At 31.2% G+C, this 16,787-nt stretch overlaps 1 protein-coding gene across 1 annotated transcript; it reads right to left on the bottom strand.

The window, feature by feature from the left end:
- Positions 1–106: 106 nt before the first annotated feature.
- LOC131609728 (small ribosomal subunit protein eS27y) lies at positions 107–1,581 on the bottom strand. Its single transcript, XM_058881522.1, has 4 exons — positions 1,435–1,581; positions 1,241–1,342; positions 1,122–1,150; positions 107–486 (listed from the first exon to the last, which is right to left on the bottom strand). Exons 1-4 carry the CDS (start codon positions 1,435–1,437, stop codon positions 360–362), a joined length of 261 nt encoding a protein of 86 aa, XP_058737505.1. The 5' UTR covers positions 1,438–1,581; the 3' UTR covers positions 107–359.
- Between the last annotated feature and the right edge of the window lie 15,206 nt (positions 1,582–16,787).

Here is a 16,787-nt window from a genome sequence, read left to right on the forward strand (position 1 = left end):
CATGCAAACTACTTTTAACTCTTATCTATTATTCCAATACTTATGGCTTTTCTTTTACTCAATAAACTTGCTAGATTAGAGGCACATACAAAAATATACAATATGGTAACAGGAACAAAATTACTTATCAAACAAATGAGATAATATCGGCTAACCATGTCAAACCAACAAAATTAACTGAAAAAATCTTCTCAACATAGAGAACACGCACAATGACACAAAACAACCAATTGCGTTGAGCAATCTAAACACAGACTAAATAAATAAAGACATCATAAAATTCAATAACACCAAAATTTCTTAATCAATAATAGTAAACAACCTCTCAAAAAGACTAAAGAGCTTTATCATCTTCATAACTAATCTCCCTTCTTCCTGAAGGAGCACCCCTCTGTGAGTCTTGCTTTGCCACCTGTTGGTTGGCACAAAACTGTTTGGCAGTTGCCGCAAACCACAACTGTTTGAGAGTGACTAAACACAGTAGTTCTGCATCCACAAATTTCAACCATCGTAAATTAACAATTCAAAACAAAGTTTTTAGATGATAGCATGTTTAATCATAATACAAAATTTTGAGAGTGAATAAACAAAGTAATTCTGCATCCACAAATTTCAGGCATGATAAATTAAAAATTCAACAATTATAGCTATAGAACTGAAATGAATAAACCAACTGATATTAACCAATATATATGCGTTTAATATTCTTTAGGGGCTCCATATAAACAAGGATTTAAAACATGGCCCCATACCAGGTATATGGCCCCCCACAACATAAGTATTGGAAGTTGCAGATATAGATACTGATATTTACCATTTTTGTAATAAAGAACAAATTAAGGTTAATTCGCGCCGCAACAACACCGGTAGACCGAAATTGCATTGTTTAAAACCGTGTCTATAATATTTATATAAGTTAGACCTAAAGGAAGATAATGACAAACTAAATTTGATGATTGACTCAACTAAACAATGGTTAAATAATTATAATCAAAATTGCTTCTACTTTACATAACAAACAAAAATTTAAAACAAATTAGGGTTCTGTAACATCTCTAACACAGAAAAATTAGATATTTCTCCAACAAATCAAACAACATGAAAATCAAAAAGTTACTTACATGTTGAAGCAGCCTTGGCATTTGACATCCTAAAACAAAACGAAAAAATAAAAAATATTACACCCCGAATAAAAGTCTGTAAACTAAAAAGAAATCTTTGTGATGATAAATATGATTACCATGAAGAATGAATTAGGGGATTGAACCAATCGCTTGAGTTTGTGCTTCCTCTTCTCGAGTTCCGCAGGTGGATTCAGCAGATCAATGTCGTTTTGGAGAACCTGAAAAGATGAAATCGAATATAGAGAATCAGAATTGTAGAAGAGATTTGAAGGTTTGTTTGCGTAGAGAATCGAAGGAGAGAAGGGATAACCATGTTGAGGCTGAAGAGTGAGACAGATCGCAAACCCTAGAAAATTAGATGCGGAGGGGCTGCGACTGTGAACAAAAGCTAAAGGGATGAAAGAGTGAGATGAAATATGAATATAAAGCGTGAGTTTCGTGTGGATTGAAAGTGGTTAAAGCCCGGCCCATTAGGCCCATTCACTCGAATTAGGTTTCTGAGCCCGAATTATCATATTATATATTTATATTATATATTATTAAATAGAGAAATGTTAATGAGTGTCCTCAGGACAATGATTAAATATTTCAAAATAGTAAATTTATTTCGATAATTTGCGTATTTAATGTCTTGAAAATTGAATTATTAAATGTTCTATAAAATATTTTTTTTAAATACTTAACCATTATTTAAGGGTATTGATTAGTAAGACCCTAATAAATATGATAGAACTATTTATTTAATATTTTAATATAGAGAATTGTTAATTTTTTTAATATTTTAATATGGAGAGCTCTTAATTTCACTATAAGAGATGGAAAAATACCTTATAAAAATTTGAAGATGTCATTCCGATTTTGGAGATTATGAAATTCACTAAAATACATCTCAATTAGAAGTGTTTATGGTTCATGAATTGCAATGAACCAAACCATATTTATGGTTCAGTTTGCAATAACCAATTCAATAACTAAAATAATTTAAATTCAATTTAAAACTAGTTTATAATTTTAAACAGATTTTACATTTTTAACTCTTTTAATTTCATAAAAAAAAAAATTAGTATCAAAAAATATTTTTTCAAGAAAAAAAATTTTCAAACTTTTTTTTATTTCTGGAAAAAAATAAATTTTTTATTTTCAGAAAGTTTTTATTTCTGGAATAAATATTTTTTTTGTTTTTGGAAAAAAAATTCCTTTTTTTTTTCAAACAAATTTATTTTTAATTTTTGATATAGCACTGATATATAATTTTTTTAAAAGAAATATTTCAAATTACTAGTTTATAAATTAGAAGTTCAACAACCAAATGAAATTCCAATATATATATTTTTTTATTCTATTGGAGGAGTTCCTCTTCAACACCAATAACATGACTCTAGTAGAAGATTTATAATTTGATGACCATGGCTCTGTTTGATAAGACATGTTTTCGAGCTTATAGCTTATGTCTTATGTCTTATAAGCTCATATGATAATTTAGACCCGTTTGGTAACAGTCTTCTCATCACAAGCTTATAGCTTATTTTACTAGCTTATAATTTATTTTTCAGACGTTGTTTCAAATAGCGTTTTAGCTTATGTCTTATAGCTTATTACTTTTTCTTCCTTTTTTATCCTTATTATTTTAATTAAAATCCATTTTTAACCCTTATAATTTATTTTAATTTAAAATAAAATAATTATATATTAAATATATTTTATGTCATTTTACATTTATAAGTTAATTGAACCGCTAATTTTACCAAACACTTCAATGAACTTATAAGCTATCAGTCTCAACCATCCGTTATAAGCTATAAGTCATCAGTCATCAGCCATCAGTCATAAGCTATAAACTATCAGCTAGCTTATCAGTTAACCGTTATTTTTACCAAACAGACCCTATGTCTACAAATTAATGACAGAGTAAAAATGAAAATTGGTTCATTAGTGTAAATACTTTCAAAGATATATTACTAATTTAACATAAACAAAAAATAAATAGTCTGTTTAAAACTTTAAACAATACTATGCAGTTTTTTTTTAATAAACATGAGAAAGAGCATGGATTAGTGAACAAATGTGAGAAAAAAAAGTAATATTAAAATTTGATGATTTAGATTTATTTAAAATTAGAATTCAATCCTCAAAAATTTAGGTGTAGAACACAACAAATTTCAAAAGCTAATCGCAGAAAATCAAAAACTCAAATGTGGGTGAATTAAAGTTTGATACAAATCATATATATAAAATAAAACTCAATTAGAATAAGCTAAGAAATTAAGGAAAATAAAAACTTGTTTCGGTTACATCGTTATCTTTCTTTTGATGAATTTGCATCCATTTTTAAAGAGTGAATGTAACAAATATATTTTCATAAAAAAATGTTTTTTTTCCACAAATTTTTTATAAAAGAATTTTTGACAAAAAATATTTTTTTTTTATTTTCAATTTTTTTTTATTCTCAATTAATTTTTTATTCTTTTTATTAGAAATTAATTTATATAATTAAACCGGTTTATAAAAGTAACCTGGTTCTGAACTAGTTTTAAACTGAATTTGAACTGTTTGAACTAAATGGTTCAGTTAATTAACCATTTAAGTGATTCAGGTTTTTTATAGTGCAATGTAATTCAGCTCAAATATACAATTCAGTTAACCATATTTCTATACATCCCTAATCTCAATTGAGTTTCGCCCCATATATTTTCTAAAATTTATTTCGAAAATGAATTTTTGAACTAACCCTATCAATTTATTGTATTTTATTTGTTGTTTAGTAAATTTTTTAATTCTGTGATAAAATATAAGGAGGGATTCAATGTAATATTTTTTATCTGCGGTAGAATATTTGTTGTGTCTATTTTTTTGAGGTATGAACATTTATTTCTTCTTGATATTATATATAACCTATACTTAGAAAAAAGGAAAATGGTTGATTATAACTTTTTTTCGATGAAAGCAAAAAAATCAGATTTTTCTAATAAGATATTTGACTTTCTAATTAAAAAATCTAAAATAAGTAAGAGATAAGCTTGTGTTTTACAAAATTAAGATAAGCTTGTAGTAAGGCTTGAATAAGCTTATGAGAAATTAAAGATTTTTTTTTTTCATTTCACAAAATTATAATAAAACATGTAGTGCAAAACATTTGAACATTACAATGCTGGTGCACAAAAGGTTGGAGATGAAAAATGAATGGAAGAAGAGGGAGAAAAGAAAGAATTGTACTACAACAACTTGTTGAGAAAGAAATTGTATATTAAAATCTCTTACCGTCTTAGAAAACCCTAGCTACAAACTTGTTTAAACTAGATATATAGCCCGTGCGTTGCACGGATTTGATTAGAATTTTTATCTTAATATTTTTCAAATGAAAAAAATATATTTAATTAATTATAGTTAATTATAAACTTATGATTAAATGTGTTTTAAAATTGTATTAAATATAAATAAAATTTTAACATTATGAAAGATAAGTCACATTTACGTGAATAATGCAATATTTTTATAAAAATTCAATTATGTTTTTTAAATTTGAAAGATAAGTCACATTTACGTGAATAATGTAATATTTTTAAAAAATGTTATATTAAATTGTTTGTATATATTATTTGTGATTAATCATTAAATTTATAATATGTATAAGTGTTTAATCTATCATTTACAAAAACTATGAATTTTTTTATTTAATGTCAAGTCCAAAAAAGTTTTAAATTATATATTCTCTATATATTTTTTTTTAAAATCATATATTCTCTAGAATTTTTTTAAAAATTATAATATATCATACCATATTAAGTTTTTCTTTAGTGTTCCTATGTTAATCAAGTAACTCAATTTTATATTTTCATGATTTTTTTGTTTGTTTATTATAGTGGAAGAGATATGTTGTGACATGATTGATAAATTGTTTACTTCATGAGATATAAAAAACTATTATTTATTATAGAAAACTATTATTTATTATGGGTTAATGTTTATCAGTAATGAATAGAAATTTTTTATATAATCATGTTAATAAATTAATTATTTTCAAATCAATAGTTAAATTAAATTAAAGAAAAAATGATTTTGAAAATAAAAATAAAATTTTAAAGAGTTTTTTTCCTCAATTTTATATGCATGGATGATTCTAAAATTTATTAATTTAGGTTATTATTTTTTATACAAACTATCTTAATTTTTTATATTAAATAGTGATATTTAGTTGTCACTATGATAAGTCATCATATTTTTTTATCCATTTAATAAAATAAATCAATTATTCATAATACATATTATTTAAATATTATAACAAATCAAATACTCTATTATTACGTATTTCTTAAATAATATTCAGAGTTATGTAACTAACAACTAAATCAATTATAACATTATATTTAATTTAATTTTGCAATTTTAATTCCCATAAATAATTATATAACTTAAAAGGATATATAGAGATAGTTAATAAATATTATCATATTAATAACAATAATATAATAATAATAATAATAATAATAATAATAATAATAATAATAATAATAATAATATAATTTATACAATTCAATTGATGTGTAAAATAAAATATAAATTATACCTATTATTCATATAAAAAGACGTTATTATTAAAATGATGCATAACAAAAATAAATTGTTTTTTATTATAATACTTAAAAGAAGAGAGAAAAAACTATAAATATTAAAATACATTTCTTCCCGATGAATAGGAGTTGTGAATCAGAAGATTGTTATTGGTGGAGGCGAGCTTTGACATAAAATCTACAATTTGATTTAACTTCACGAAGGATGTGGATAACATCAGTGTTTTTAAATAAGATATCTTTGATATTCTGGATGACTCGTAGTTCTGCTCAAAGGAAAGTGTGAATGATACCGCCAAAACCATTAATAATAATACATGAACAAACAATTGAGGGAATTCCAATGAAAAGTGAAAAAGACTGAGTTCCAATGAAAAGTGAATACGATTGAAAAATAAATCTTTGAATCGTGGTTATAAAGACTGAGTGGTTATGAAAAAATAGAAAATTGAAGGGATACCATAAAAAATAATAATGTACGAAATTTAAGAATATTTTAATGAAATTTAAGAGTGTTTTGTAACAAATTTTTTTTTAAGAGTGTTTTAATGAAATTTTAGTGTAAGAACTGTTACTTTTTACATAATATATATATATATATAGATAGGATTAAACTAAAAAAAATTTTTCTTATATTTTCAATGTTATTACAATATTTTATTCTTTATATGCTATTAAATTTACTTTTTTAGTATATAATGTAAAAAATATTAATAGACTATTAAGTTGTAAAGTGTGAAAATTAAAGAGTTTATAATGAATATTTAATGTAATAACCGTTTCTTTTTAATGAATTTTTAATAGTGTTAGGAAATGAAGATTCTTTTAATTAATTTTTAGTACACTAAGTTAGAAATTAAAGAGTGTTTTACGGAATTTTTAATCTTAAATTTTCTATTGTTTTTATTGTGAAACACTCAAAATTAATTTATTATAAATTTATAAATAATAAATAATTATATTCTAAAATTATATATTAAATTTAGATTTTTAAACTTATAATTAGAATAGGAATGTAAACATTTTTATAAACTTTATTTTTTTAATTTATATCTGACAAAAAAGTATTAGTAATCTCACGCTTTAAATATTTTTTTACTTTTAATTTTTATTGAAATTAATATTAAATTTAACTGGATTGCTATAATAAATAAATAATTATAATTTACATAAATCATACTATTTTTAATAGTGAGTGCTAGATATTATATTATTATTATTATTATTTTATTATTATGATTAGCTAAATATTAAATTACTATTTATTATTATTATTATTATTATTATTATTATTATTATTATTATTATTATTATTATTATATTATTAATACAATATTATTAAGTTGTGGTAGTATTATTATTAATAATAGTAGTGGTTGAATATTATATTAATATTAATATTATTATTATTATAATATGATATTAGTTAGATATTATATTATTATTATTAGTGATTGTTTAGTTTTATTATTATTATAATTTATAATTATTTTATTATTTATTTTAATTATTTTAATATAGAGTTTGTATCATTAGGGTTTGTATTTAAAATTATTATATTATTAATACAATATTATTAAGTTGTGGTAGTATTATTATTATTAATAATAGTGATTAAATATTATATTATAATTATTCTTAATATTATTATTATTACTATGATATTAATTAGATATTATATTATTATTATTAGTAGTAGTGATGGTTTAGTTTTATTATTATTATAATTATAATTATTTCATTATTTATTTTAATTATTTTAATATAGAGTTTGTATAATTAGGATTTGTATTTAAAATTATTAGCAAATGATGACATGTGGCGAAGATTGTTACTAAGATGACATGTGGCTAGGGTTGCCATCATGACTTCTTTACATTTATATTAAGTAGATAAACAAGTAAAACTGTCACGGAGTCACACACAAAAAATTAAACAAAATAGCTAAACTAACAAACAAACTAAACTTAATAGTTAAGCTAACAAAACAAACTCAACTCTAAAAGTTAAACACTACTTCTAGACAATCACCTTAGAAGGTTCTGCTTCTGAGCAACATTGTTTCTGAGTAATGGCCAGAGAAGCTTGTGTTTCTAACAACAGCTTCTGAATATGAATTACTTCCAACATCATCACTTAATTTATATTCAGCTAACCAAAATCTACAACACCAATTTCATCCTTCAAATGCACAAATTGTTCAGTCTTGACGACTTTCGTCAAAAAATCTGCTAGTTGCTTCTGGATGCTACAATGAACAACTTCTAGCACTCCATTCTTCAAAGTCCCTTTAATGTACCTCAGAACCTCGAGTTCTTTTTTCATGGCCTTCAATCCCACTTTCTTCTCGAGAGCTTCTTCAATACTAACCAGTTCAGAATCCACCCTTATGGCAGACATATTGACTTCCCCTTCAAAATCAATCTTATTATCTTGCAGCAACTCAAAGTCTGCAAGTCTTCTTGGTATTTTTGTGATTCTCTATTGCCTCTGAACTTGTTCAGAATCTCCTTCTAATTCTAGAATAGTATCACCTTCAGAATCTTGACCACCAGATTCTGGACCACTAGATTTTGGACCACCATCAAAATCTTGACCACTAGATTTTGGACCACCTACAGAGGTTAGATCACCTCCAGAAGCTCCACCGTTAGAAGTACGACCATCTTCAGAAATCCATTTTCAGATGCATGACTACCTTCTAAAACTCTAGCTTCAGAAGCATGACCACTTTCAGAGACTCCATTTTCAGAAGCATGTCCATCTTCTAAAATTGGGTTACCACTAGATTCTAGATTATAATCAGAATCTGGATCAGAATCAGATTCACTTTCATAATCAGACTCGCCTTCAGAGTTATCTTCTACTTCAGAGTCACCTTCGAACTCTGACTCATCTTCAAAATCTTCTTCAGCTTCAGAGTCACTTTCAAACTCTGACTCGTCTACAGAACCTCCTTCAGCATCTGACTCAACTTCAAAGTCTCCTTCGAGTTTTGACTCAACTTCAGCTTCAGAGTCATCTTCTAACTCTAACTCATCTTCAGAGTCTCCTTCTGAATCTGACTCATCTTTAAAGGCACCTTGTGATTCTGACTCATATACAGAGTCTCCTTCAGAATCAGAAAACGTCAACTGCACAGGTTCCTCGTCAGATTCATAAGCCATCAATATCACAGGTTCTTCATCAAAGTCTCCTCTGGATATGTTTGCTTCTTTTTCTTTGTTTGACCAATAATCTTTAGCAAATTGGCCAAACCTATTACAACAATAACATTAAAACATTCTCTTCTCAGGCTTCTCCTTTCCTTTCAGATGTTTCTTCTCATAAAAGTAGAAGGCTTATGACTTTTGAGAACTACCAACATGTCTTTTCTTGGCTTCTGGCCAATAATTCTTCTAGTTCTTCTAAACAAAAGAAGCTTTCAGAGCCTGTGTTGAAATGTATACTGGAGTACTTTTCGTTTATATCGTATCCACAGGGATTATTGCGATATCACCGCCGTTCTATAGTTTATGTTGCGTTGAGTTAAGGTTACTTTGGTTTTGGGTTTGCAAAAGATCATTCAACAATTTAGTAGCAAGGAGTAAAATTAAGAGAGTGCTAAGTTTAAAAGAATGTATCAAGATTTGATTTCACCGACCTAACTTTGTATGTCAACCTATAAATATATATATATATATATATATATATATATATATATATATATATATATGAACTCGCTAACGATCAATATAATTATGTATCGACGCCTATATCGTCCGTGTCCGCAACGATATAGTTAGATTTACTGTATTGTTTAACCGCCGATTTCTCCACCGCTTAAACAATACAAATAACATTTTATAAACCGATACAAAGTAAACATCAAACGCTAAATCCATTTCAGCAATTTATAGTTTGAGGGATGATAAAATTAGATTAAGATACAAACATTGATGTCTCAAACATTTATACCATAGAAACGCTTTAATAAACAAACTAAATTATCTATATTGATCATCACTTGTTCATACACATATATTCACAAGAAAAACATACAAAAGTAAAGGAGGATTACATCTTGTCTTGATACAAAAGAGATTTAGCTATCCATAGACATGGTAGCTTGCTCAATAAGGTAAGGATGAAGAATAACAAGCATCTACGACGATTAATCGACGATCAAAGCTTCGATTCTTCACTTCTCAGTTTGCTACAGTAGATAATGATATATTGAGCTCTCCAAAAGATCAAGAAGAAGTAAAATATCTGATTTGATCTTTATATAGTAATTCTGTTTTCTGTCCAGGGCACGTCGCGCCCTCTAGCGCGCATCGCACCATGTCACTTGTAGATCAAACCGCCCAAGCGCGCCACGCGCGCTTTTCTCTGCTGGAAGCTTCACAAAATATCTAAACCCAGGGCACGACGCGCCCTATTACCACGCGACGCGCGCTATGCTCTGCCCACCAGACTTCAATCATGGCCAAAACAAGCTCAAAACTTCCAGAATTTGCTAGGACCTACAAAATCATAACTAAAACACATATTAACATGAAATAAAAGCTAAAATTATAAACTAAAAATAATTATATAAAACTACATGGAATTGTACGAATACTCGATAAAATCGGTCGAAAGGTGCCACTAATTAAACTTGATATTAACACAATTTGGCACCTAACAACTCTCCCCAACTTAAACTCTTGTTTGTCCTCAAACAAAACAATGATAAATTACCGGGAACACAAATATCAACAATGAACCAATCAAGCAAAAACAAGAACAATTGAATGGTTCAAATTCCAAAAGTACACAAAGATCAATCCTTACCAAGTTCAATCAAAGTACCGTGATAAAGATGCTAATCCTATATACAAATGATATGTCAGAAATTCCACAAGCAACAGAAGTTCAAAACTGAATCACACCTACGCACTTCTCTTTTGAGAGAACAAAAATTGGAGGAGCCTAACACTCACCAGACAATGACGCAAACATCCAGAATTAATTATGAACTCATCTAAGCAAAAGATATATAGAAAGCGTAAAAGCATGAATCATAAAGGACTTTTGGGATTGTAGCTTGGCTTGGTTAACAAGGAAGTGTCATATCTCACGGCCATTGAAACGAAAGTGTCAAAAACCAAGAGAGCATTCGAATACAATTCAACCATCACAACTACACCAATCAAGTTCACCACATTATTCTCTCCATCTTTTCTTTTCTCTTACTTGCTCAAGGGTCACAAATTTTTTTTCTTTCTTTTCTTTTTTTTTTATTTACTATTTTTTTTCGAGCAACCTTCTATTGCTTTTCACAAAGATAATAATAATAATTTTTTATACCCCTTGAGCAACATCTTTTTCTTTTATCCACCCAATGTACACCTTTATGTTATTCTCCCCAACTTGAATATTACCACCACATAATTAAGAATACTCCCTATTATAAGGCAAAAAGGAATCAATCCTAACCATCTTTCATGGCAACACTTCAAGGTAAAAAAAAGAAAATCATCAAGATTCTATCAAAAATCGATAATGAGATCAATATACAACACAAGCTTAACCGATAAGAATCTTGGCAAACGGCTCAAAGTGGTTAGAAAATACTCACACACTCACCGGGTAGGTTACATTTAGATAGGAAGTTATTCTCATAGTGCGGAATAAAACGCCTTGATCACTTTCATGCTTAACACAATTTAATAGAAATGCAAGATTAATCATAATAAAAACGAGTTAAAACGCATATTGCTGGTATCCAGCACAATTATATATATACAGTGGAAAGTCTCCTCACAACTACATCTAGGCTACAGTGATTCACAATTGAACTAATTTTATCAACAGAAATTACTGACAACTAATTTGTACAATTAAAAGCATCAGAATCAAAGGTACTTTAATTAAAACGATAAAAGATGTACCTTGTACGTACAATTTTCAACTTATATCATCACCACTCCAATTGCTTTGCATCACCCACATTCATCGTGACAACAAAAATTCGTGTTCCAGTTAATTAACCATCAGGACAACTTAAAAATACTAAACTAAAAATAAAACTACTTAAAAAAAATTAAGTGCGATAATAAAATAAAATAAACTGAACTTATATACATAAAACCCACACCAAACGGTGTCAACTATCCAAAGGCGTAAACTTAGCCTTTCAAAAATACCTCATCCAAAAGGATGGAACAAAAATATCAAAACATAACATTGTTCTAACATGCTAAAGAAACAATAAAAACATAAAAACACTAAAAACAACATAAACTCTACTCCTCCTCAGAAGTCTCCTGATCATCCTACTTCATCCTCTCCTCAGGATCTGGCCTGCCCTCAGGCCATGAAGCATAAGCAGAAAGATCATCCCTGGAACCTACAGGCTGGTGTAGAGATAACTGTCGGATATAATCCTGCAAAAACATAAAAGCTCTTTGATGAGCCATGTGCATCTGATAGTTCCATTCACTAGCATCACCATACTGAGATCCAGCAGGCGGTGCAGCAGCAACCGGAACAACTCGAGCAGCATCACGATGGTCAGGTTCATTAGCAGGAACTCCATGAGGACGGCCACCAGGAAGACAATACCTGTTAGCAAAAATATCATCAATGACTCCATCCATGGGAATCATTCCCCCAGATGGAAACCTGACCCCAGCCTTCCTGCACAAACCCATAATTATCCCAGGAAAAATCAATCTACATTTTACCCCATCACCATATCGAGTCCCATTCAGGGCGACTCTCTTCAGCTCATTTGCCACTATCCTCGACACATCCACATCCTGATAACATAAAATACAATGAACTAAGCCTGCTATATCAATGGTGATGGAAGAAGTGTGACTTCGTGGCCTTATATTGTAAAGGACCACCGAGGTCACCAACTGAGCCTCTTCCGTCAACTGACTACGAGTAAACGTCTTTGGCAGCCCCGACCTAGTCAAAGTATAAGTGCATCCAGGTTGGCAAATCTTCTCTCTAATACTCTCCACATCCCAATTACCTCTATTCAACTTGGGATGGTATTCACATTCTTCCACCAAAGCAAGAGGATTTGCAAGATAATAAAAAATTGCATCCTTACTAAAATCAATGGCCTTACCTCTTACCCATGTTTTAAATGGGAATGGCTCAGATCCTACCCAATTGCTCGGAGGCAAGGCGTTCGCATAGAATTCTCGCACAATCTCCACTTGGTAGAATTGGCCTGGAGCGAACAACTTGTCCCAGTATGTGTCAGATAATTTGCTCCGCACCCTTTGAAAGTGGTCGTGATAAACGGGAACCACCGTGCGTTCACTCCAAACAACACGACTCTCAAGCTCATGGTACCGCGCTTCTTGTTCCGGTCCTTGAAATTTGGACCGATCAAATCTACCAGACTGTGAGGAGGACCCCTCACCGGAACCTACTTTCTTCTTTTTCAAAACCGGTGCCATAACTGCACAATTAAAACAAACGAAACACACACACAATTTGAAACAAGTTAGCAATAGCAAGCAATTCCTCACAATTAAAGCTCACATCAGTCCACACTCATCCTCAAACAAGAAAACACACCAAACTGTAACACATAGGATGCAAAAAAAAAAAATTCAAAACTGAACCCAGGGCGCGACGCGCCCTCTGCGAAACCCAGAAAAATACTTCATTTTTTTATGAAACAGACAAGGAGGATATGTTCCTCCTCCCTTCTAAGGTTCCCAGCAGGCTTTATATTAAAGAAAAAGCATGTCTTCTACCCTAATTTCCACAATTTCCAGAAAAACCCTAAATCTAAAAACAAAATCTTCTAAAACTAAATTAATGGAGAGAAAGGGACAAAGACCATACCTTAGTTGATGATGAAGATGGAGGACGAATTGTTAGGGAAGGAACTAGCAAAACCTTGTGTATGTGTGAGAATTTTTCTCTTTTCTCTTTTCTTTGTACAGCGCGCGACGCGCCTTCATCTCTGCCAAGAGGGGGGGTATTGAAGCCACACAGCGCACGACGCGCGCTACACCAGAAACAGCAGAAAATGACATTTTACCAGCACACCCGAAAATACCGGTAGATCAGTTCTGGCTCGACGACAACACTAAAATCCCACCTGCAAAAATAACACATACAAAGGTGATTATATATAACTTGGGGGTGCCTCCTAAGAGCGCTTTGTTTAACGTCGGTCAGCTCGACGGTTAAAGGCAATCAAGGATCACCAAACGATAAAACACATGTTTCACGATTAAAATCACTTCCTCGATAAACCTTTAACCTCTGACCGTTAACAACCCTCTCTTGCTTAGTTTTCTGGTCCTCTATCACAATAGCCCCTTGGCTTTTAACATCCTTAACCAAAAACGGTCCTAACCATTTTGACTTCAACTTTCCCGGAAAAAGTCTTAACCAGGAATTGAAAAGTAACACCAATTGCCCTACCTTAAAGTCCTTCAATCTGATCTTACTATCATGATAGAATTTGGTTTTTTCTTTGTAAATTGAATTTGACTTATAGGCATGCAATCTCATCTCTTCCAACTCTTGAAGTTGGATTTTTCTTCTCTCACCATACAACTTGTGGTCAAAATTTAAAAGTTTCAAGGCCCAATATGCCTTGTGCTCTAGTTCTACGAGAAGATGACAACTTTTACCATACACCATTTGAAATGGCGTAAGACCGATCGGTGCTTTGAAAGCAGTCCGATACGCCCATAAGGTTTCATCCAGTTTCAACGACCAATCTTTCCTAGAGCTAGACACGGTTTTTTCAAGAATTTTCTTTATCTCTCTATTGGTCCTCTCAACTTGCCCATTAGTTTGTGGATGATATGGAGTAGCTACCTTGTGCTTCACTCCATATTGTTCCAACACTTTTTCAAGCGGGGCATTACAGAAATGAGATCCACCATCACTAATTAACACTCTTGGTGTGCCAAACCGTGAAAATATATTTCTCTTCAAAAACTTTATCATGGTCTTACCATCCGCTTTGGGTGAAGAAATCGCTTCCACCCACTTCGACACGTAATCCACAGCTACCAAGATGTATTCATTTGACAAAGAGGAAGGGAATGGTCCAACAAAGTCAATGCCCCAACAATCGAATAATTCCACCTCCAAAACACTTTGGAGGGGCATTTCCTCTCTTTTTCCAATTCCACCTGTTCTTTGACAATTGTCGCAAGTTGCCACATGGTGGTAAGCATATTTAAACAAAGTAGGCCACCAAAATCCCGATTGAAGGACTTTTGTGGCCGTACGCAAACCATTATAATGACCACCATACGACAAATTGTGACAATGCCACAAAATGCTTTTTGTTTCCTCATCAGCGACACATCTTCTCAACAGATTGTCACTACTCAACTTAAACAAGTGAGGATCATCCCAGACATAAAAATTTGCATCATTTAAAAAGTTTTTTCTTTGATTCCAAGTTAGACCCTCAGGTATCCAGCCGGATGCTTTGTGGTTAGCCATATCCGTGAACCAGGGTCTAACTTCTTGTACCATGTACAGTTTTTCATCCGGGAATTCATCCCTCACTTATTTCTCATGGTTCGTCACCTCGTATTCACTAACCGAGATAAATGATTCGCAATCAAATTTTCTGTCCCTTTTTTATCTCTCACTTCAAGATCAAATTCTTGAAGCAAAAGAATCCACCGTATAAGCCTCTGTTTTGAATCAGGCTTGATGAGCAGATATTTGATTGTGGCATGATCAGTATAACACACTACTTTCGAACCAATAAGGTAAGAACGAAACTTTTCCAATGCAAATACAATTGCGAGCAACTCTTTTTCAGTAGTGGCATAGTTAACCTGTGCCTCATTTAAAACTTTGCTCGCATAATGTATAGCATGGAAAGTTTTGTTCTTCCTTTGGCCTAAGACCGCACCAACCGCATAATCGCTCGCATCGCACATGAGTTCAAAATCAAGCGACCAGTTTGGAGCGACAATTATGGGTGTGGTGGTCAATTTTTCTTTGAGTTCTAGGAAAGCTTTTAAACATGATTCATCAAAAATAAATTTCGTACCTTTGTTGAGCAAATTACTCAATGGCTTTGCGACTTTGGAAAAATCCTTGATGAATCTTCTATAGAACCCAGCATGTCCCAGAAAGCTCCTTATGCCTTTCACATTCACCGGAGGGGGAAGCTTCTCAATAACTTCGATTTTTGCTGGATCGACCTCCAACCCTTTTGAAGATACCTTGTGGCCAAGAACTATCCCATCCGTTACCATGAAAGTACATTTCTCCCAGTTGAGAACCAAATTTGTTTCAATACATCGCTCCATCACCACATCAAGATTCTTCAAGCATAAGTCAAAAGACGACCCGTACACGGAAAAATCATCCATGAATACCTCGATGCTCTTCTCGATCAAATATGAGAAAATAGCTTGCATGCACCTTTGAAATGTTGCAGGAGCATTACATAGTCCAAATGACATTCTTCGGTAAGCAAAAATGCCAAAGGGACATGTAAAAGCAGTTTTCTCATGGTCCGCCGGATTCACTGTTATTTGATTATATCCTGAATAACCATCCAGGAAACAATAAAAATTTCTTCCGGCTAACCTTTCTAGCATTTGATCCATAAATGGTAATGGAAAATGGTCTTTTCTTGTAGCCTGGTTCAACCTTCGATAATCAATACACATACGCCACCCGGTCACCGTTCTCGAAGGGATCAATTCATTCTTTTCATTTCTAACAACCGTCAATCCTCCTTTCTTTGGAACTACATGCACCGGACTCACCCATTCGCTATCGGAGATAGGATAAATCATCCCCGCCTCTAATAACTTCACAACCTCTTTTCTAACAACTTCTTTCATTGTCGGATTCAATCGCCTTTGAGGTTGTGCCACGGGCCGAAAATCATCTTCCAACATAATTTTATGCATACAATAGGCCGGAGTAATACCCTTCAAATCGGATAAAACCCATCCTATTGCTCCTTGATTCTTCGTCAATATTTCTTTCAATCGATGCTCTTCCTTGCTAGAAAAGCCACTTTTAAGGATAACCGGCTTAGTGAAATTGTCACCGAGAAACACATATTTCAAATGAGACGGTAACACATTCAACTCCATCTTTG

The sequence above is a fragment of the Vicia villosa genome, linkage group LG1 (assembly GCF_029867415.1).
Source record: "Vicia villosa cultivar HV-30 ecotype Madison, WI linkage group LG1, Vvil1.0, whole genome shotgun sequence".
NCBI lineage: Eukaryota > Viridiplantae > Streptophyta > Magnoliopsida > Fabales > Fabaceae > Vicia > Vicia villosa.